Raw genomic sequence first — 24,430 nt, 5'->3', positions numbered from 1 at the left:
ATGACCGATATTTAGAAATGAGTGTTAACATCTTACCCAAAAGCACAACGTAGATGAGAACAGAAGGCAAAGGTTTCTAACTAACCTGAAATCACCTTGTCCACACAGTAAACCAAAATCTTGGTTGGCTAATGGTTGCCCAAGAAACTTGCCGCTCAACAATACAGGTTTTCTAAGGGCTCCTTTACAATGTTCCAGCACTTTTTCTACCCCATGTAAGAGACCAGGTAAGATGACGATAACACCCTCCTTACCTTTACAATCTGGAATCCCTCCCAGCCCCAGCTACGGCCACGCGTTCAGAGTGTGGCAGGTGCACTCTAGTATTCCCTAAAACAGGAGGTTTTGCCTGACATGACAAGAGTGACACCCTGGAGGCAGTGCAACCTTCCCATGCCTCTGTGCGCCGTTCATTCCCTCACCAAGGCTCAGTATTCAGGTTTCAAAAATAAAAATACAGTATGATGTTTCATCATTATTTCTCCTATTCTCCTCCAGCAATAAGAGATGGATTTTAAGCTCTCACAAAAGGTCTACAGAAAAATAACACATATATAGTTCAACAGAAGCCTTACTATCCTCCATCCCCATACTACCACAAGGAATACGCAATTGGAAAACTACATTTTTCTTTTATTGTATTGCTAATTATAAAAAGAGAAAGGGGATTCAGCACTTTGGAGGATGTCAACAGCTTCTGAGGACAGCATTTTTAATTTCTTCTATCCTACATAAATTCAGATCAACCACAAGCCTGCAACTATTGCATGTGAGGCTCAGGATTAGGCAATGTTTTAGCATTTTTCATACATTCTTTAAAAAAGGCAAAAAAAAAGAGAAAAGCCCCAAACCACTGCACTCAGCAGTCATGCAATGCCATACATATGTAAAATGCTTCATAAAAAACCTCTTAACATTTCTGTTGGGCATGGAGGTAAACATTGTTATTCCTGTTTCACAGAGAAGTGAAGTAACTTGCCCAAGGTCACGCAGTAAGATGGTGTCAACGATTGGGATTATAACAAAGATTTCTTGATGTGGTCTTTTGCCCTATCCATAATTTTATTTTTCTACACCTTCAGTAATAATGATGGGAGGACAGTTCGTTCTCCACCACCCAAAAACAGATTAAACCGAGCAAACACCAAGCAATTTCAGAGCAGGAATGAATAAACTTCTATGCAGCTAACTCCAGGAGCTGCTCAAGTCCAGACCTGTCCAGGAACAAAGGAAATTCTTTCACATATACATGCACAGAAGAAAAAAGAAAGAAAGAGGGTGAAAAACAGAAAAAAACATACTAAAATCAGAGCAAGGTTGAATAATCTCAGCATACGAAACATAACTAACTGACTACAACAAGGATGCCTGAATAGGGACAAAATTTTTAAAGCATACACATTTCTTGCTAACTTGACTTACCCTGCAAAGCCTCTAAGGTGTGCCTGTGGCTTTAAATATTTTCTTCTTACTGCTTTGAAGGCAAGAGCAGGCATGATCCCAAAGCATCCACTGACATGGAGCTGAAGGGGGAAGGGGAGGAGGAGGAGGTGAGATTGGTGGTGAACACTGCAGCTAGCTCAGAACTGTCAGATTGTGTTTGTCGGCAAGGAATGCCATTTTCCAAAGCTTCAGTTTAACTCTGGAATGAGATGCATGCTGCTGCTGACCCCTATGCTGACATTCTATAGACTCCCTTATCTCATCAGCCCCTGAGCATCCCATCCTCACTCCTCCGCATTCATGTTCCCAAACTGTCAATCTCTCTGCAGTGACTCACAAGGTTCTGAACCCACCATTCGCCTCTATGAGTCTTACTACTTTTTTCATACACATCCTTCTGGTTTAGATTGAGAGGCATCTTTTTCTTCTTAAAAGTTAAAAACAATTAAAAAAAAAAAAATCACTGAAAGCAATATGCCCTCAGTACAACAGCCTCCCCAAGAGCTCTGCATACTTCAAAGAAAAATACAAGAACCTAATTCTGGTTTCCACTTTTAGTGCTGTAAATTAGCAGCAATTCTATTGAAGTCAATCAAGTCATAACCGTTACAACAACCAGCAAAAGCAAAGATGGGTCTTTGTCTGCAGGCAGATTTGTCAGGAGGAACAACATACCCTTGCAATATATTTTTCTAGTATTTAATTTTAGATCAGTTGTAAATTCTCAGTGTATTGCTCTTACAATCCAATTAAAGCTAAAACTTTCTTTACCCCCACTATAATCTTCCTCACCAGAAATAACAATTTAGTTGTTTATGCAGTTACTAGATTAGATATTCAGAAGCAGTGGTGCAACCAGCAAGTGTACATTACTAACACAATTTTGAAGAAGGTGGAGTGGGTTGAGATGGATGCCAACCCAAATTCCAACAAAGACTTCATCTGTCATACCTATGTGGCACAGATGCATCATCCATCACGGACAGCTTCAGTTCTTTATCTTCAGTCACCTCAGAATTCTGAACATCCTTACTAAACCAAAAGCTAACTTGGAGATCGCATTGCCAAAATGGAAAGAGTTCAGCAACTCAGAAAGAAACTGCTTTTATGCCTTCTTGTCCATATCCACCACAGAGTGCTGGAGGAATAGAATGGAATAAAATAAGACTGATCTCCCAAAAACATGTATTCTGTTTTTTTTCGTTTGTTTGTTTTGTATATATATATACACTCCTTAGGCTACCGATGGGTTAAACAAAATAGAAAGGATTAAAGAAAACCTAGGATATTTCTTTTCCACGGAGCATAGAAGCAAACATCAACATGCACATCCAGACATTACTGGACTTGCCCGTTTCATTAGCAAGTACCAGTGGCTCAGTTAGCCTCTTCACAATGCCTACATGTCACTAATTCAGCCTGCTGACTGCTACAGCATATATATACACACATATATACACACAAGCTTGTTCCTTCACCTCTAGTGGTAACAGCACCACTGTTCTCTTGACAGCACAAGGGGCCCAGGCAGTGTCTCTCCTGCTCTTTCCCTCCCTCTTTTCTGCCAGCCACAGAAAGAAAATACCCCAGGGCTGACTCCCTGACCACTGAGTAGGAGGGAACACAAAAAGGAAGATACTATTTCTATTCATTTTAGAGCTTCATCCATCAAGATCCTTTTTACAAGTTAAATGAAAAAATGCCTTCCCAGAAGCTCATGGTTTAGAACAACTGCCTCGTAAGATGTTAAAGAAAAGATACTGACCTAATATTTAACAGTCACATCTACTATACAAAGGTTTAACAAATTACAGAAGCCAGGACTGAAGTACTATGATTCTATCTAATTTGCACTCCCACCCACTACTGCTGTACTAAAATTTTCCTTATACTGTTTGCTTTTAGAATAAAGCATCAACATGTAGACTGTACTTTTATCTGAAACTTTCATATCTTTGACAATCTCAAAACAATAATACCAAAAAATTCCAGTAAACAAACAAACCATCCAACTCTAACTTGCTTATTCCGTACACTACATTTGTCCAGATGATCTTTGTCACTCTTCTTTACACGACAACTAATTTTCAGCAAGATTGATTCCCTGGTGAGTTGCTACACATGATGCAGCCATAAAAGTGCTAGTGACAGTCCAAGAAGGTGACAGGAATAGTAGGCCAGTATTACAGCAGAAGCCAAAAGGAGTTTTGGCAGCAACTAGGTTTATGTTAAATTTGAGTGACCAAGCAACTATGGCCTCAAAAGCATTGACTCAATATGAACAAAATGTGCTGTCAAAATACAATGCGACAGAACTGAGCCCATCAGTTCTGTTCTATGTGATAACTATATATAGAAGTACAGGTCTGGAGAAACACAGGAGATACCAGAGGAGGGAAAAAAACTTTTGCTAATTAATGCACTACAAGGAAAAGGAGCTATTCTTACCAGAGGGCCAAAATGAACATGAGTTCTCCACTCCCTTCATCTCAGTCTTTCTCACCTCCCGCCCCTTATTTAAAAAAAAAAAAAGGCTCAAAAAGGAAAAAATTAAAAAGAACATACCTTGCAATCCCACTCTCTTTTCTTCACTAATATTGAATGCTTTGAAATAAAGATGAGCAGCAGAACAGCAATCTCAAAATCTAGGGCTTTCTTTAATCCTTCACTAATTTCAGCTCACCAGTCTCTCATCTCCAATCAGCTGCAATTGTAAAGTCATGACTTTCAGCTGCAGTCTATGTCAGTGGACAGCAAGACTGCTCTCGCCCACACACAGGTGCCAGATGTGAGGTTCAGGATGAATGCAGGTTCATTTGGAAACACAAGGGGATAAAGAATATTCAATATCTTAATGAAAGCAAAGCAGTCTACCAACAACTTGTACATATGCTCAGCTAGGATAAATCAGCATTTCTTAGTAGAAGCTACTGGATTTACAAAATATGAAAACCATATATATAAAGTGTGTATATATACACAGAGACACACACAGAGAAAGCATGCAGGTGAGCATGCACTGGCAAAGAAGTTCTTATTCTTATATGTATACCTGGATTTGATGCCTGATTTTGAGATAAATCATTAACATAAAATTTATATTTCCTTTCTAACACCACTCCAAAAAAAAGAATACAAATACTTAGTTTAATTTTGTTATCTTCTCAGTACAACCAGATAGCATTAAGGCTTTTTCAGAAGCAACACTAGATCAGTTCATACGACAGAACTTCCCCTTTCTCCACAAAAGTCGACATCATCTTTTCTGCACAAAGTGAAAGGAAATGGTTGCCACAGGGGGAAACTCTATAGGAAGACACAGTATCCTGCTCAGTGAATTTTAAGAGTGAAGCACAACTTTTGTAAATGAGCAGAGCTGTACAGCAACTGAAACTGCGTCACTGTATCCACTGACCATATTCCTGCTCCTTTCACAGCCTTGCTGATAAGCCCCTTTAGAAGCTCATAGGGCCAGCTGCTCCCAGAGCACCCTGTCTAGCAGGAACTGTTGGTTTGTACTACAAATTTGTCTTTAATCAAAAAGAAAAAAAAAATCACCCAGGGTCTAAGTGAACTTCAGTTCTTTTTGAATGTGCCATAGAAATTATAAAATGCAAGATGATATTAGTAAACGCTGCACTTCCCTAAATAGTGCAGCCATCAGCCCAGAGGAAAGTTCTACCCAAATAAAGACAGATCGCAATGAGACAGAATGAAAATGAAGACTGCTCAAAAATGTTATCCTGAGTGGGTGATGTTACTGCAGTTTTATGGACATTTTGTCTTTCCTTGTCAGAAAAGCTGGCTTGCTAATTTATGGGCAGAGTGGGAAAGGCATAGGGAAACAGACAGACACAGAATACTTAAAGCAGGAGTGAGAACGGAGACAAAGCTCCCCTTTCACCTCCTGCTGTTATTTACCATCTGGGATCCTGAAAAGGGAGTGATGGGTAGTTTTGTGATAGGTTTGGCAAGGGGCAAGATATTTAGGATTTTCTGTGTGACGAGGTCATGTGTCAGTGCCTTTAGCAGCACATGGGAACATAATCCAGAAGAAGGTTCAACAAAAGGGTTGCCCCAACTGAACTGGAAAGAAATTTGTTAAATAATACCCATCACCAATGCAGGATCTTAATGAAATAAACAAGAATTATCAAATATGAAGAAAGCATCTCCAGAATCTAGTCTGCAAAAGCACAAAAAGACTAAAGGAAGGAAAACATCCAACAATTAATCTCAATGTGATCTCTTTATTATACTCTTAGACTTGATATAATTTTTAAAAGTAAAATTTCTCAAGTACAGCATCTGCACTTCAGTTTGGAAGCTAACAAGGCAGTATGTCTGTTGTCAACTTTTCCTTTCTTGATCCCTTTATGCTGTGGTTAGGAAGCAAGCCCTAGACAGGATTGCTTAAAAATGTGCAGCAACCCTCTGTGGAAGGGAGAAACCACTTCATATTATTCCTTCCTATTTCCACTAATATTAGTAGAGGACGAGGAAGAGACAGCAAGAATTGACATGCTAAAAGAACCACAATAACTCTTTTCCTTTCTAACATGGCTTTCAGAAAAGCAATTTGCAAAATGTAGATATACGAAATGAGTTCTAGTTTATACAGATTTCTTGTTTCATAAAAAAAAGGAATTGCTATCAGGGTGAATTCCCCATCCTGTGGTGCTACAGTGTATCTTTAAACAGGATTCTTTAATCAAAGAACATGAAGGAATAATGAGCATGTGCATCGTACGTAGCCTTTTGCCCAGACTGAATGTCTGCTGACTAAAGCGATTCTAACAATACTGCTGCTGTAGACATTAATCCGTGTGGGTTAATTTACTTTTTTAAAATCTATACTCTGTGAGATGCACAGATATGAAAACCACTCACTAAAACTAATGCAGCATTTTTTTTTATCCATGTGTCTCAAACTCTCAATTGGTATAAAATCCTTTTGTAGTCTAAGAGCTTTAAACTGAGGATGCCACTACTAGGCCATTAGCCTAACAGTAAAGTTAATGGCAATTTGTGTGTTGCAGAAGATAAATTAGCATAATTTCTAACTGCATTGATGGAAAGTTAAAAGGTTTATGTCATATTCTAAAGAAGTCCTTTAAAATCATCACTGAAAAATGTCATTAAATCTGTACGGTGTTAACTAAGTGAAAATGTTCTTGCTCTTCACCAGTTTACTCTCCATTGCATGTAAATACATAGACATGCACAGACTCAAAACTATAACCAATTATTTACCAAGCAGTAAAAGGAATCATGATTAGCATAATGCTGTGAGGCACTAAAACAGATGGAGACTTTCAGACCATTTTATCACAGAAAGGTTTTTCACTGAGCAGAGTTCAGTGACTCAGTCCTACAGCATGAGAGTCAGACAGCAATAAAAACACTTCTGCCATAAAAGCCATACTACCTATCAACCTAAGAAACTACGGATGGAGCCGTAGTACCTTGTACTATATATACAATCTGCAGTGTTTACTCACTCAGGCAAACCCTGCTCAGCATCCTGCCACCAAACCTTCCCCCTCCTTTCCTGACTTCCTGAATACTCCTGTTGTGACTTTTTCAAACTCATGTGGGCACTGCAGAAAGGAACGTAATGCAAATGGATCCTTTAATATGCCACAGGGTCACTGCCTACATGCTACGGTTGCTCTGAGGAGGAGCTTTATTTCTGCTTAATAATGATAGATCTGCATATGTAACGCGAGCATGTAATACGAGCAAACTATCCAAACTCTTAATCCCCTGCTCTTATCACCTGACCAGTGTCTGAGAGAGGTACTTAAAATCCAAGAAAGGAGCTCTTTCTCTGAACTTTTATGTAAAGTGACACATGTAAAATAATGCAACTGGGAGGTCAGGGGAACCTCTTTGTGTCAAACAGTATCTTCCAGGCTAAATGCTGCAATTACAGCATGGTGCTTCACAGCTAAATTTCCTACACACCTTTTATGAGTTCTCATTCCTATCTGTTGATGTGTATTTATATTTTGTATCGGCACCTGGTATACAGCAGTCTAAGGAAAAAAAGGCGTGAGAAATGAGAAAGAAATACATACAAGCTAAGTGTGTAAAAGTTAGTGAGGTTCTTTTCTGGAGTTTATATGGCTGAATTACATCAGATGACAAACTTTGCTTTGCAATTCAGATCCAGCTTCAATGTGTCTGCTGTCATAAATATTATTTGTTGGTGAAAATCGGTATCAGAACAGCAGAGCTGCACCCACTTGTACTGAAAATTACAATGTGCCAGGAGTGTTAGCTGACAAAGCCAGGAGGAGACGGAGCACTGGAACCATCTGTTGTGCTGAATTGGAGCAAAGTAGGGTCATAAAGTTGTATCTGTCCTGGGACACATCCAAATATTATTTGGGGCTATTAAGTGAGGAATGTATAGAGATCAATCTTGTTTTCCATATACTGTGTTTTTCTCCCAGTTCCTCCATTCCTAGAATTTCTCACACTGGGGTGAGGGAGTGGGAAAATAGAGAGAGAAAGGAAAAAAGAGAAGAACCAACAAATCCAGCTATAATTTAGATGACCCCTATCTAAAATACAGAAAGGTTATTTTCAATGCAGCAACAATCCTGATGCATAAACCAGACTGATAACAATGGCCTTCTAGAGTATCACAAAACTAAATGGTGCTTAGTCACCCCCCATCCAAGTAACATGAGATACAAAAAAAGACAAAAGTTTGCACCAGTACATAAGTATTATTTTCCTATGAATACTGGGTCCCTTGCATTACCGTAACCACACTAACACTCCAATATACTGACCTTTTACAACAGCCTAGGAAGGCACCTTGTGCAAACAGAACTTGAAACAAAAACAACTATTTACAGTGCACCACAACTACATTTGGCAGTTGCACAAATGCTACTATGTTGGTGTAATCTAGCTACGCAAGAACCATAAATAAATGTTTCAGTTCAAATTAGGTACAAAAAGTCTTAAATTACTTTGTCTTTTAAATGTAATGTTCTACTCTGAGACAATAAACATAGTTTTGCTTTGTTTAAGCGGTTTCAAATAGAGCTTTATATATAAAGGGACACATACACAAAAGCAGCACTAAGGTCAAACACACTGGGCATTACTGATAGTATTTGAAAACATCACAAAAAAAAAATCACAGTTTTGATAGTTCGGTGGGGAAAAAAAGAACTTAGCAAATTTACAACAAAACTGTTAAGTAATTAAGGCAAGGCACTTCACACATGAACTTAAACTGCTAATTAAAACCCCCCTGCTTAATTGACTACATTTGCATATCATTCTGTGAGGAATGGGAATGGTTTGGGCATTACTCTATCCCCTCCCTGTGAAGAAGGACCCTGTAAGTAAAATACACTAAGGGCAGTAAGAAAAAGCAATGACTTTATGAATTTCAAGAATATGAATCCAGCATATAAACCACATATCTGCTAGGCCTGCTGTACAGTATTTCTTTTCTGTTTCTGAATGCTGTATTTTTATAAATAGATACACTTTTGGAGTTTAAAAGTATTACCATCAATTCTATCAGTTCCAATCTTCTAAAGCAGAAAAACAAAAATAATATATAGCTAGCTCACCTGTCCCACACTTTGAATTATACCACTCTAAACCCAGGGCAATATGAGGTCACCATCAAGTTTACTAACTGTAAAGAACCCTGAAAGCGGACAGTTTTATCAGTTGCTTCTTTTAATGATCTGCATTTTGCAAGTAAGCCTTTTTATTCCAATAACTAAAAAATTTAACATAAAAGCAGCACCCATGTATTCCAGAAATGGGGAGAGGGGGGAGGAAATCACATCTTGCAGGGTATGTGCGCACACACGTGTGTGTGTGTATACATACATATAGTCTTACATTTGCTTTGGCTGTCCTTTCTAGCTTCACTCGCCATAGAGCTCTAGGCTTTGTCCCCACCTTAGCCTTAACCCCAATGCTAACCCTAGCCCTGGCTGTCAGACAAGTCTCAGGTTGGTCCAGAGACTGAGGCCATCAGGCCTAGTGCTGGCTGAGCAGCAAATGTTGTCCTAGAGCCAAGAATGATATAGCGCCCCACTGCCTTTCTCATGTCCTTTCTATGCCCACTCCCTATGGGACTCTAGGCTTTCTCCCTTCACCCCAACTGTATCATAAGCATATGTATAGTCTTACAAATAGCAACAAAAGTGGCCAGCACAGTCAGCATCACATTGTTGGTTGCCAAGAATGGAGATGATGATACCATTTCCACACTAGCATAAACTTGAATTGCAGCCTTAAACCTGCATAATGCTGTGCAGTTGTATCAGTATTGACAAATAAGACCAGCTATTAAAACAGTAAAAGGTGGAGGGTTATATCTGTACTGTACAAAGATTTAACACAGACAGAGATAGGCATTGAAGGGTATTAACCACTAGTCATTATGATGATCTCTTTAACGGAACCAATATAAATAGAGAAGTTTTTTTTTTTTTTCCCATCTTAAACTGTCTTTTCTGAATTGATCTGCTGCTGACCTGACCAGGAATGAGAATGTAGATGGTAGACAACTGAGTAAAATACAGCTGCCTTCCACACTTTTTGGATATTATGGAAACTTCACATCTGATCCTTGATGAACAATCTACAACAGAAAAATAAAACAATTAAACACTGTACTCACCATTGTCTGCACAGATTTCACTGCTCCCATGGTAAGCAACATCATGCTAAGATTGGAACAGTTACTTAACTGTTATTTTCTTTTGCAAAATTCACTTATTAGGTCAATAATAATAAAATCTTCACTGAAATCAAATTACATGCAGCTGATACTGACGTCAGTAATAGCAGAATCATGGCCATTTTTTTCAAATTCAGGCTTAAGAAGGAAGACAATACATCATAATGACATATCTTACTGAGCTCATGACTGTATTGTGGAGGTCGATATTACCTCTTGCAGCATATGCCATTCACAGATACCCACGAGGATTTTTTTTTTTTAACCTCAGCTCGTATTAAAAAAAAAAAAAGGCTGCATCCTTTATCTCATTTTTAAAAGCCTCCGTAAGTCTTTGAAACATTAATATTCCGATAACAAAGCCAGCAGCTGCTGTGGCATGGATGGTTTTGTTAAAGGGTTTCTGGGTGGTGTTTTTTTAGTTCAATGAGCTTTGCATATGAAACAGGCCGTTTCCCCGCCCTCCACCCCCATCCTCTCCCAATCCAGCAGGGACTTCACTTCCTCCCTCTCCAACAAGTAGCTCATTCAGCAAAAGGGAAATCCCAGGCTGCCCTTGGGCAGAAAGGCCTCCTACAGAAGGAGGCTCTGCAGGAAAAATAACAGCAGCAAACAACAAATAAAAAAAGGAAAGTTACCAGTGTGCCCAAAAAAGCAGGAAGAGGAGCAACTGAGCTGGTAATTATAAATCCAACTACAGTTTGCTGCTGCCAAAACAAAAATCACAGAAAGCCAGTTTGGAGAGTCTCCTATATGATTACTGAGTAGATTCTGCAGAGTGAGTTTGGAGCAACTCACTTGTTACTACACAACACAATAATCTAACTAAAGCAGAATACAACCTACTGATGGCCTGTAGAAAACTGAGGGGGGGCGAGTGGAGAAGAGCTCCAGTCTTGCTACCTTTTCTTAGCTTATAAAGCTGTTTCCAATAGGATCCATGCATCTCTGTAGTTCTTTTCCTTCAGATCTAGTGTTTGCTTTGTGACATCCACACCATTTCTGCTGCAATGAATTTTGATGTCTCAGAAGATTATGGTTTTGATTGAGGGAAGATGACATCAAAATCAGTCGCAGCGAAGAGCTGCTCAGTAAGGAGAACATGAACAAATATCTCTTTTAGGAAAAAAGAAGGAAAAAAGAAGAAATGTACAAAATTTGACATCTGACCAACGTGAATCTAATGAAAATCAATCTAGTTATAACAACAGAAAACTGTGCTGGTAAAATAGTCCAATATTAAGTGTGAATTTGATGAATCCTTAGAAACTTAAATTTCATTTGTATGTTATTACATACTATTATATTTCCACATTTTTAAATTCGATCCTTACACTTGTGGAAAAAAAAATCCAAAACTCAACACTCTAGATTTTCACTTGCAAATTCACAGCAGAATTTGACCCTCAAATTATAAGCAGTGAGAAAACATTCAGAAGCTATGACAAGCAATTTCCACTCTAGGATACATTGTGATAAAGTTGGATCAGGTCCACTGACTTCACTGGAGTCAAACCACAGAGAAAAATGTTGCCTATTATGACCTTCCTTTAATTGAAGCAGGCATTAGGTACAATTCTGATTATTCTTAAAGGGTCTTTTCTGAAGCAGTTTGTGGTTTGTACACCAGCGAATCAATCCCTTACACCATTTTCCTGACAGCACAACCACACTGATGTTGAGTGAATTATTCTTACTGCATACTAGGCAAGACAAAACTGATCAAAAACCTTCAGAATCTAGGCTACTAGATTATTTAAACTATTGACACTCTCATACAATGGCAAAACTTAGATCTACATCTCTGTAAATTTATAGATATAACATTATACACTAAAGCAATTTAGTAAACCTAAGACATGATTGTTTACACAATACAAAGCACTCAGCAATGATATCAGGATGAGAGATTCCTGCTAACTTCACCACACAGTCCCTTCACTTTCTTCTCTAGCTGCACTAGAGCCAATGATGCTTAAAATCTAAACCCAAATTAGAACAAAGAACATACTAATTATTTCTTAGCTATTTTCCTCTGATCTAATTCACAAAACTAGGCGCAGCTGTCTGAACAAACCTAAGTCAGTTGTATATCACAGCATGGAGAAGTGGGGCAATAAATCCATAGGTTGGTAGTGCCACTAACCTCGTTGAAATGTGAAATCACAACACCAGCTTCTTCCTACTCTTCTAGTGTCTGACATGCACCACATTACTAGGGAAAAATTCTGAAATATTATTTTCATCCTGAGCACTGAACTGCTAAACTCTCAATAAAAGAAGCACAAATATCTGTACAAATTTATATGCTTCAATTGCAAGGATGAACTTATTCTTAAAACCTAATTCAGCTCTTTCATTTCTTAGCTGCAGGCTGTTTATTGCCACTCCTTTTTTTTTCCATCCAAACAAAAGACTAAAGGGATGACTCAAAGCAACCTGAATTTCAAGTTAAAGCCGTGAAACCACTGAATGCCTGATCTTTAATATTAAACAGGTGTGCAGATTATATTAATTCAAGCCTCATCATGGCTAGAGTAGCCATTAACAGAATTATCCCTGCTAAAAGACCAAATTGACTCAAAAAAAAAGTTAAATGGTCTTACCACATGACTTATCGTTATTTGTAAGTACACATGAACAGTAGTTAAAGCACTGCTAACTCCCTCTGTCCCTTCTTCCTCACAATAGTTCATTTTTCTTCATATTCAAATCATTTTTCAGAATCAATTATTCCCTCGCTTCAGAATTTAGTAATTTTATTCATGCAATCTTTGCTCTTCAAACAATAAGGCTAAGGAGGGATCAGTAACTACATGAGAAAATAGATTTTCACATAAATATGACTCTAGGAATTAGGGTTTTAGCATTTGCTATGCTATAAGCGTCAAGTCCTTTGAACACAGTTTTGCATATCTACTGAACAGAAGAACGGTGCAAGTTACACCACTTTACCACTAACGCCCACTTACACACTGTCTACTGCTGAATAAGGTCCAAAGGTTTCCTCATATGCATATTCAGCCCTCAAATTATTGGCCTTCCTCTTTTTTGCAAATAATCATACTGTTGTGTCCAAAACAGAAAGCCAAAAAGCCAAACAGAAACCAACCTTTGAACATACTAGCACAGGGACTCGTTGTATGGCATATTTCTTAAGAGTGGTAGAATTGGAACAAAGAACTATCAATAAAGGACACAATGCTGCAGTCTGTAGTTCGAGTCTGATTTATGTCTCATAGCAGCTTTGCGCCACTCTCAATACATTCACTTCAAAGGAATATTTCTAAATCATACCAGCATGGGTGAGATAATTCACACCCAGTGAATAAACAGAAACTCCTAGTGGGGAGTCAGGAATGGGGTACATTTCTATTTTTTTAATGACTCTCCATTATCTTTCTACTCAGGAAAAGCTGATCAACTGTGGAAAGAGTGGATTTTAAAAAGCATGCTTAACATACAAAGAAAAATTATTTTTTCAGTAACAAGAGTCTAAATCTAAAATCCATAAAATCAATGAAAGATATTGAAATCAGAGCACACTATAGCCTTAATACTGTCAATTTTCTGTTTTTCTGGTTTATTAATCCATGTGAAATGAAAACTATAAAACTCATTCTTCTGTTATAAATATATAAACCCCTATGATTCTTTTCTTCTTAAAGATATTTATCAACTAAAATACAGGGCCTAGGTAAATCTAATATTTTCAAAGGTATCAAGACAAAAAAAGTAGTGTCACTTTTTCATGGACTTCTAATTAGTACATAGCAATATCTCTTTTAGTGAGCTGCAGGATCTCCACACAATGTATGTATTCTAATGCTCACCGGAACTAATTTAGTTAGCAGATCCTGAAAAAGCATCGGCATGGTTTATACACATAGCCTGAGATGCCCAGCACTCCGGTATTATGTAATAATAGCAAGAAAGCAACTATCACGATTCTATTTCTACAGTCTGATCCGCATGGGCAGATCTTTATGTCCGTGTGGCTCCCCCAATTGAGGGGTTCACAGATTAGATGCTAGATTTGGGATACAGTCACATAAATAGCGTCACGTGAAAACGCACATTTAACCAAGAGGTTATTTCAGCTTCTTCAAGTATAGGTAAGCGTATGCTAGTGCAGTAGCTTTCTTCCCTTGTGTTAAGTGACATAAAACAGCATAATTGTGCTGAAAACCTGCAGGAAAGGTTCTACCAATTGTCAAAGCTTATTAACAGCAGTATTACAGAAATACTTTAGATCCTTTTTCTTCCCTGACAGAATTGGGAAGCCCCACCATTATTGTCTTCTGTTTAACAGTAATAAAGACAGCGACCTCCCATAAAAGGAGAAAACTCCAAAGACTGAAACAAAATAGGTGTTATTATTTATGATTTTAACTGTACCATCTTTTCAAATAATGTAGTAAGTCAAAGAATGTAGTAAGAGGAGAGGAGGGGAAGCTTCATAAACATGTAGGTTATGACAATGCAAAGAGATAAATGCTTTTTTCTTCCAACTCTAGCAGATGTTGTTCAATTAAGGACGCAAATAAATCACCCTCTGCACTGCAAGTCAGAAAACAAGTACACAATGCTTTCTAAATACATTTCAGTTTAAACTTGCATAATTCTCTTCATGAAGACATCATCGAGCTTATGTAATCCTTAGAAAGAGACATTATTACAGACAGTTCTGTATCACTGAAAGAGAAGGAAGACACCTCCTCAGAGAAGAGCTGCACCCACACACAGTTACATGGGGGAACAGAGAGGAAAATGTAACCTGGGTGCAAAGAGCAGAGACTGCCAGTTCCACAGAGACTAATCTGTAACTGAGCTCAAGGGGCTACTCCCTTTCACCAGTCAGAATAGCCTGTTATACTTAACCCAGACTTCCTAACACTTGATATCCTGTCTGCTATTTCAATGCCCTTACTCAACATTTCAGACAGACATTACACAAACTGGCTGGTGAAAAGGGTTGAGAAACCAAGAAGCAGCCCAAGTCAATGACCCTATTCTATGAAATGATACCATTGATTGAACAGTGGATGAGGAACAAAGCACAGGGGCACACATCTTGAGTATAGCACTAAAATCTTCCCTACTAAAAACAAGAGAAGGGCCAGGCTCCAGCTTTTTTTTCTTTTTAATTTACTGTTGTTTTCAACTGTTAAAATCTAAGAAATTACTGTTGTGCTTCTAGTGTCACTAATTCTTACATCAAAGCAGGAAGTTTCAATTAAAATAAAAAAAAAATCACATATTCTACAGAGCATAGTCAAAGGTAACTGTACGTAAAACCAATAAACAACAAGGCTAGAAACCAGTTATTGGTTAGATCCTTTGCTGTCTATCTCAAATATACAGAATCAGCCTGCAATTTCTACTTATGCACAGAATCTTTATTCTCATGTATGTTTTTTCCTGACTTTCTATGGAATTGATAAACTAAGTAAGGGTAGAACCTGTCTTATTAAATATAAAACATGATGGTGCAGCTTATCAGGTTGTTTTAATATGCATCCTCTGTTTGAAGAAGCCCAATTAGAAGTGACAGCAGCCAACTACAGATGGAACCAATGATAAAAGCTCTGCACATGGGAATTCCACTAGCTTCAAGAGGGTCTTCATTCATGGAAGACTAGCAGGACTAGTGCTTAAATCTTTATCGGGGTTTCTGCTACATCGGCCCATCAAAAGTCAAAGCAACACAGTTAGTGCAGAGGAGCCAATACTTACCAGCCAGTAGGTTTGACTAATATGAGCAAAACAGACATGCCTGAGCAATTGCACCGGTGCTTCATTCACTTTTGAGACCAGATTTATGGTGCTTAGATTTGCATTAGAGAAAAAAAAAAAAAAAGGCTGACCCATATCCAGGGCTTGGAGATATTTCCTAGATAGTAAGAAAGAAAATAGCAAGAGGAAAAGATGACACACAAATCCTAAATAACAACAACAACAGAAATTAGGTATCTACCAAAATCTTAAAACCCAACCCTGCACATACTAACAGCAGACACGATCCCTTTGAAGCCAACTCACAACTGCAGGAACTCCTGCCCCATTCAGGGGCACAAACACCTCCACAGCACCTCCAAACACCTCTGAACCCAAAACCTAATTAATAAGCAAACCATAACTACTGCAATAACACATCTGTAGATCCTGCCCTCAGCTCTAACATTCCCCTGGTAGATGCCTGGTACGCTACATCTTAGTGAAGTTACTCCAATTATCATGCTCTATGGTCACACGGCTAGATTAGCCTAGTAATTGCTAGTATTCTACTGACAGACTTTAAAAATCAGTCACCTATGTCTATGTTTAACTTCTTTCCAAGGACCACCCCCTCTGCATTGAATTTGATCAGTTGATTGAATTGATCAAACTGAATTGGATTGAATGCAACCCTTCTATGAGAGGTCCCTGTAAATCAGAGTTATACTCTCAAGTTAAAAGCTTGCATTACAAGAAAAGAGAGAGAGATTTTAACAAGATTTCAGGGTCTGAGTAGTGCACATAAAGATGCAATTCTTTGTGCAATGGCAAAGCAGTTTGGCTAGATAAGCCAGCAATGCAAGTTCCAACATTAATTATCACTAGTACAGAAAGCAGACCCACTCCTTAAGGGAATCAATACCATGCAACCATGCCTTAACTCTGGCAACAGAATTTTGATAACAGGCACAAATAGCATAAATTAGTGTTAGAATGGGCAATGGATGCCTTTAGATAACCAAATCTTGCTCGGGCTCAACCATGTAGATCCGGCCTCAAAGTTCCCACTGTTCTCGCAATGCTGAGAAGCAAGGGGTGGATAAGGTGCAAGTGGCTGCCAGAATTTTAACGCACTGTGTTGTCTAGACACGCTCTGAGCAGTCTCATACAGACGCCTCCAGATGCTTTTACAACACCCATTTAAACACAGATCTCAACAAATGACAACATGCATCGGTCAGCCAGACCAAGCTAGTGATAACCACGTTCATACCCTGCAAAACACACCAGGTATAAGGTTCCTGATGCATACAAAAAATAAGCTGTGTTTACATGCAACTTCAAAGTATGCTACTGTTTGCGGAAGGACACTTATCCAAGCCTTAAACCACAAAAATGGAGAGGCAAATCAGAGAGCAAAGACACTGAATGGAGGAGAAAATACTTAGTATTTCAGGCACTGATTTAAAAAATAAGAGATTTCATACAATTCCGTCCCTGCATTCACAAGGATTGAATTCAGGAACTTCATGAACTATTTTGGGGCAACAGACAAAAAAAAAGTCAGAATTGCTCTGCTATAGCTGTTTTAAGATATCCCTATTAACAAATAAAGAAGGTTACTACTGCCAAGAGGATACAGAAACAGAAATATATACATTCTGCGTCTGCTGTTGCAGCATTTCCAATAGCTACTGGGTGCAACATAACCCCCACTGTACAGTAACTAAAGGAACACAACTGCCTTACAACTCGGCCAGGACTGCACCATTTCGAGTGGTTTTTGTTTGATTTGGGTGCACAGCTGACCTGACTAAACCTTACTTCAGCAGTGAAAGTTGCATGTTGTGGCAGTGCTGGACTGGTAGGCATTGGGAAATAAAGTGGGAGAGCCCATGCGTTCATTTGTGTGTCAGTACCCAGAATGCTGCTTCTCTAGCTTCCAGCTACTTCACAGAAGCGCTGCTGGGACTTGAACCGTGGGAACACTGCGGCGGCAGCACATGTGGGTGTGCTCACATGTGTGCACAGAAGGCCCTCTTATTCTCCCCGTATCTGACTACATACAGCTTTGCTTCAAGTACAGATGTCTGATATAGGTAGGAAATAAAAAAGCACTGTCAGACTTTGCTCAGTTCAATATTAAAAAAGAAAGAAAAAAAAGAAGCAGGGAAGAAAGAGTTTAAAAATGACTGAATGGAACCCACCCGTTTTACTGCAAATAGCAACCAACAAAGACTTACAGCCTCCTTTATGAATTGAGTCATAGGGGAGACACATTGGCCTTCAGAAAGCAGAGCGCGCTCTGAAACGGGAAGAGAACGTGAGGCACACTAGAACCATATCTATACCACTAAGCAAAGATTTGACATGCGCTAGGGACAAGAAGGGAGGAAATAGAAAACAAAATTCAAGAGGGTAACAAATGCCTGAAGGATCTACAGTTCCTCTACCTCCTGGTCTGGTGGGGTTCCAACTGTCACAACTCTCTCCAGCTTTTGGTTGAGACTCACCACTGACTTCATGGGGCTTGAGATCTAGATGGAAGCTTCTTTTGTGAGTAGAAAGAGCAGACAATGCCCATCTTGTTCAAAGCACCATCCTGAGAGAGACGGATCAGTATATGTGCACAATGGGGGCCTGACGCATAGAGGAATATATAGTGAGAATTTCTGTAGACAAAGCTATTCCTTGTAGCAATGCTTTAAAGCTACCTCAAACAAAACAAAAACAACAGTTTTGCCATTAAACTGAATCTGCAATGGGGACACCTGCCAACTCACCTTCTCCATTCAGAATTTAGGCCTTTAAAAGATGGAGCTACCCTGGGAGAAGTCCACAAACCTCATCACATAAACCTCCTGAAGACCCACAAAAAGGCCAGAAAACTCGCTGCTTCTTGTACGGCCACAACAGTCATACACTCCACTATCAATATACAAACAGAACCGCAAGAAAAACACACCGCACAAAATGGTGTATGTGTGTGTATGCGTGAACATGAAGACATACATACTTAAATCAGAAAAAAAAAATATTACTGAAAGTATAACACAGAATATCTGACACAGCAGATTAAGGTATACAATACACACAAACTCCTCTACACAAGATAAAAACAAAGCAGTGCAGAGATACACATCAAAAAGAAAGACCACCACAAAGACACATATGCTTCACCCTTTTATCCACAGAGAGAGACAGACAGTGCTCAGACACACAAAAACCACATAGACTGACAATCATTAACACAAACACACAGAAGCAGACGTGGGATCATCATTTCATTTCCTCACTAGGCAATCTAAACTTTACTCCAATGTTATTTGCCCCTGGCCACAGTCTACCAACCCTAGAGCCAGATTAAATCTCTTCGTAATTATCTGCAAACACTGCTACAGCACAAATGACCTTAGCAAATGATATCTCTTGGTTAAGTCCAACGAGAAAAGGCTACAGAAAACGCAAGCATTCAAAACTCAGCCAGCAATGCCAGGTAAGAGTTGCTTATAGATTCTCTTAAGACTATATCATTTTATGGACGATCCCTGAAGCTGTCTCAAAACCCTTAAACTTAAGCATAGTTCTGCACTGGATGTGTGATAAATTATTCAGCTTTCTCTGCCCTAACACCAGAACAAATGCTTACCATCCTAGTCTTCCCCCATCGAACTCTTTGCCACATCTCAAAAGAATCTATGCAGGAGACTTCTAACATTTTCTTACGACAAAATTTTGCTAACTTTCCTTAGAAAAAAAAAAAAGTTATTATGTTTTGTGTCCACTAAAGGCATCTTGAAATCCCTCTGCAAAAAGTGTTTTGTATGCAGATTTTGCATTGCAGAGGAAAAGCGTTTGTCACGTTCTGAGCCAGGACCTATTAAATGGACCCCAAAAGAGACAGGCAATAGCAAAATTTAGTTGTCATTTTTAAGCAGGAACAGTCCCTATCTCGTTCTCTGTGTGCAATCTCACCTGCTGGTGACAAATTGTGCCATAAAAGCCTTGTAAGAAAAGGAATATACACCTCTAATAACATTTATTTTAAACTGTGGAAATGTCCAATCTGGAAACACATTACCATTCAGGGAACAAGAACCCGGAATTTCTTAATTCTGCCTCCCAAACAATGCATGCCATATAAAATTAATTTCCCAATCCCAAAAATATCTCTGCTTTCATAACTGTACTCTCCTCTCACAGGCATTCATATGTCTATCCCACCATTCCCTCTTGGCACATGACTGACAGAGAATAGAAAAGCCATTAAAAACACATCCACCTCCAACCATGGAGATAATGTGGCTCATTACAGCTCAGCCTTGTCACAGTGGTTCTGACACTCAAGCTGGAAGAAAAGGAGGGGTAAGGGCAAGGATAGGAGTGGGGGATAAACAGAAGACCAGGAGAGGAACAGGAACTGAGAGTGAGACTCCATTTACTGATTAAAAAAGTGGAATCAAATCCATGAATTAGGCCTTTCAGGCTAGCCATGCTAACTACTTCATTGTGGAAGGGATTTAATTAGCTTTGGTATTTTTTAAGGGTAAGTTATATTTGACTCTGAGTGTGTGTGTGCATGTTTAAACAGATATTTGGGAGTTAATTAAGAATCTTACTGAACATTATCAATGGGCTTTGAATGTTGCTTCTCCTTGGGGCTAACGACATTACCCTTCCACTCCAGACACGTAAAACTCATGAAAAGTGCCCCAAATATCCAACAGCTGAGGCAAAATCCATACAACAGATCAGCAGCAAAAAACTCAGCAGGCAAGAGTTAATTAAACTTTTCTTGTTTGCTTTTACCCTTTGGGAAGGGGGGGGAGAAGGGGCGGGAAGTGAACTGCTCATCTCACAGCCAATTGCACTCCCGCCAGCTAGCCAGACATCCTGGTGTCTGCGAGCAAGTTCCCAAGGCCCGTAGCATTCACTGCTGCCCGCTGAGGAGGGCTCTGCGAGGTGCCAAGGCGGCCTCCCACCCACATACTAGACAAGTGATTCTGGGATCTAAAGGCAGCTCAGACTGAAGCGGGGGTGGGGAGGGAGAGACCCACCTAAAATAAATGTGCTGGCTGGAGCGGTAGACCGCACTGCATACCTTAACCAGGCTGCTGCAGCTGGCCTTAGCCTCGTTCACTGAATGCATAAATAATCCCATATAGAAAAGCCAGGCTGGTGGTGAGATTCAGACTTCACTGGGCTAAACAAAAAGCACAGACTTCTCTTTTCACATACCTGGCACTAGTATCAATAATGTGCAATAGTGTCGATAGAAGCCACATTTTACTACAATACACACGCACTTAGGTAATTTAGTCTTTGCCTCCCCCTCTGCAGGTATGCGATTAAGAAGGAAGTTGTATATATTTGTGTTTGGAGCAATCTGTTACTTTTTCTCTTGTGTCTTCCTTGTTTGGATCCCTAATTTAAGCTCTTAAATTCTAACGTAACATACTTCCCGCTAGAGTCTGGGGCAATGCGATGACATTTGAAGATGAAGGTCCATGTACATCAAAATATACAAACACAAATATTTTTGTAATTTGAACTATAACTACTGTATTCAGAATAGGAAAAAATTAAATTCGCAAGTATAAAAAAGTGCCACCTCAAACATTGCTCATCTACGCCGGAACACATGTGGTGAGAATTAACAGCAGTTAAATTGCTAAATGACTTTAAAATGCAAAGCACTTGGTAACACATGGGTATATCTGTGGATGTCACCTAAATGACAGAAAATTCCCCCTTCTCTTCCCCGCCACCGAAATAAGAATTAAAGGCATCACTTACCCTGGGGGCTTTTCTCTTGTATTTGTTGTTATAATCAAATTTTTCTTTCATTTCATCTAAGAGCTGACCCAGCCTAGTTTTCTCCTCTTTCCCAGTGTAATCCTGGCTGAGGAGGATATAGGATCTCCAGTTTGCTGAGTCAAAGCCCCAGTGGCAAGTCCTGTTTTCCAGGGATTTGTGAGAGTGGACCACAAATTTGTGAGGAGGGTACATAAGCCTGCAGTCCAAGCACTGAATGCAGGCTGCACTAGGGTTACTGTAAAGCTCTGGCACCAAGAGGCCCTTGCACTTCCCAAAGCACTCATGGTACACCTTGAAGCTCTTCTCTGTGAGCTCCAGCTCAATCGTGCTGGAAAACTCCTTCTTGCAGTGAGGAGGATAGGTGCCCCCATAAAGCAGGGCATTGCAAAGCCTCTCAGCATCAGTTTTGGTAATGAGCCCGCAGGAGGGAGCGGAGAAGGGCAGGATGCCCATGACTTTGAGGATCTCCAGCTGGTCAGCGGTGCATCTGGAGCAGTAAATATGTAGCTCATCACACACCGAATTGATCTGCTGCAGGGAGAAGTCCCTGAGCACCGAGTTCAGGATCTGGGGCAAGCAAAGCCGCTTTTCTCCGCCCACCACGAAGCAAGAGATGGTTTCCCCTTCCAGGATGGTCTCGCACCTCTCTGTGGATCTGTCCGAGGGCATGAAGAAGGGACCAGGCATTACTGGAGGAGGCTGGATAGGAGGCAGATGCAATACAGGTTCTGCTGGGTCTTTGCCGTTGTCCTTCTTGTACATCTCCTGTGCCCATCGTGCTGAGAAAGCAGCAGGGCCACCCAGGGAGCTCATAGAGCTCAGATGAAACTGTTCCAAGGTCTTCTGCAGTCCTGGATGAGGCTGAAAGCTGCTTCTACTTACAGTCTCCATTTTTAGTTTCTATTCCCAGAACAAACAACAGACCCCTCAATTATTTTCCACCCTGCTAAAAAAAAATCCACTTAAAGATATATATTTTTAAGAAAAAAAGAATTATTAAAAAAATAAAACAACCCACCCTCGGTTTTTCTCCTTCCCACTCACGTTTAACAATCCACTAATGAAAAGGAAATAAATCCTTTCTGTATGTATTTCTCTCTTTTTTTTCTTGCTTTGTTACACTTTCAAAACCTCCAAGTCTCCAAAGATGCCCCAATGGAGCAAAGAGTCACACCAAAATAGGTCTTCATCCGAGCACTCACCCCCTCAACCAAGCCCCTGGGCAAACGAATCCCGCCTCCCACACCCCCGACACACAGACAGACAGACACACACACACGCGCGCACACACACACGCCACCCACAAAAATACAAAAAGTCTATGCCCCGAGCACTGGGGGCTCAAATATGCTCTGGTGGCTGCTGCTTCTCTGCAGTAAACTCCCTTCTGTCCATATCCACCAAAAGGAAGGAGCGGGGGAGGAAAGTAAAAACCAGAAGGAGGAAGAAAGCTTCGTCTGTGAAGGAGAACAACGCAGAATAAAATTAAAAGGCCCAAATCCCTGGCACTTCCAAAACGGCGAGGGGACTACAGACGGACAGATAAGCAGGCTCCCTTCTCTCTCGTGGTCCCTTAGCTCGGTCTGGGAGGGCTCTTCGTCTCTCGGTTTTCTTTTCTTCCTTTCTCTCGGTCTTCTCAGCGTGCCGTGGGGAGCCGCGGTAACAGAGCGCTCATCCTCCCAGCTCCTCTTTCCAGCAGAGACTGAGAGTGCCTGAAAGCTGAGCTAATGCAGGCTGGCTCAGCCTCCCTCCCTCCGCCCCCTCCGTCCCCCCCCCTCTCTGTTTGTTGGTGTCTGCCTCAGTCATTGAATCACAGCCAAGAATGTGACCAACTCCCCAGGCTGGGCTCTTCCAGGAACAGCGGCCGCCTCCCCCCTCGCTCTTCTTAGAGCTTCTGCAAAGGCAGGCGCACAGAAAGGCCCCGGGCGGCAGCGCTCGCACAGAGTAAAGTGCTGGGTTCACAGACCAGTGTGCCGAGAAGATGGGGCGGGAGGGCGAGGGCTTTTCCCTTACTGCAGTTCTATTTCTGAACAGCAAGAAAAAGGGAACAAGCAGAAACGCGCTGCACACACACGGCACAAAACCTGCACTTGCAAGCCTGCTTACAACATATAAGTGTAACTTTGAGCTCCTTTGTATTAGCACAAATCACACACGTGCAAACACAATCCACACACCAGCTTTACAAACACCACTTCTGATACTTCTGATACGTCGATAGCCCAGCCTTAACTGCAAAACATTACAAGTCAGGCACCAAGTTTTCACACACACTCGATATTTTAAGAAACACTTCATGGAATAAAGAGCAAAATATATAAATGTCATATGCCTAAAACACTCTACACATGTATTGTGAGCACACAAACTTCATGTATGTTTGAGACAAGGAAGAAATGTAAGGCACGACTGCAATACAGAAACAAAGAAAACGAACTACCAAAACGCCTACTGAAATAGTATCGCGATTTCAGGCTCGAAAAAATCATTTGCTGCAAATTTGAGCAAGGCGATATCGCTAGTTCACCAAAGCACGACGCGGAACCTTTAAGGAGCTCTTTGTACATCCCGTATGCGTGGCTGCCGCGCCGCGCGCACCCAGCGAGAGCAGCTCCCTCTATTGAGCCATGTGCGCCACGTCCTGTTCCCTTTTTTTTTTTTTTTTTTTTTTTTTAATTCCAGAATTGAGGCTTTCCTTAAAATCTCCCATTCCATTACTGATTT

The 24,430-nt window shown here is 40.2% G+C and overlaps 1 protein-coding gene across 4 annotated transcripts in view; it reads right to left on the bottom strand.

Moving 5' to 3' along the window:
* The window catches only part of SKI (SKI proto-oncogene), an 88,581-nt gene extending 65,144 nt beyond the window's left edge, over nucleotides 1-23,437 (bottom strand). For 3 of the 4 annotated variants that reach the window (XM_088536127.1, XM_088536128.1, XM_088536130.1), the window contains exon 1: nucleotides 21,686-23,436. In XM_088536127.1, the coding sequence (XP_088392253.1) occupies nucleotides 21,686-22,597 (912 nt within the window). In that variant the 5' untranslated portion in view covers nucleotides 22,598-23,436. Of the gene's footprint in view, nucleotides 1-21,685 lie in introns of all 4 variants that reach the window. The other variant, XM_088536131.1, reaches the window with a different exon arrangement.
* Nucleotides 23,438-24,430: the final 993 nt, after the last annotated feature.

This window comes from Tinamus guttatus, unplaced genomic scaffold (genome assembly GCF_059628265.1).
Source record: "Tinamus guttatus ecotype Peru unplaced genomic scaffold, ASM5962826v1 Tinamus_guttatus_pri_ptg000652l, whole genome shotgun sequence".
In the NCBI taxonomy this organism is placed as follows: Eukaryota; Metazoa; Chordata; class Aves; order Tinamiformes; family Tinamidae; genus Tinamus; species Tinamus guttatus.
Note: the sequence above shows the minus strand (reverse complement) of the source record. Positions and strands in the feature narration are given on the sequence as shown.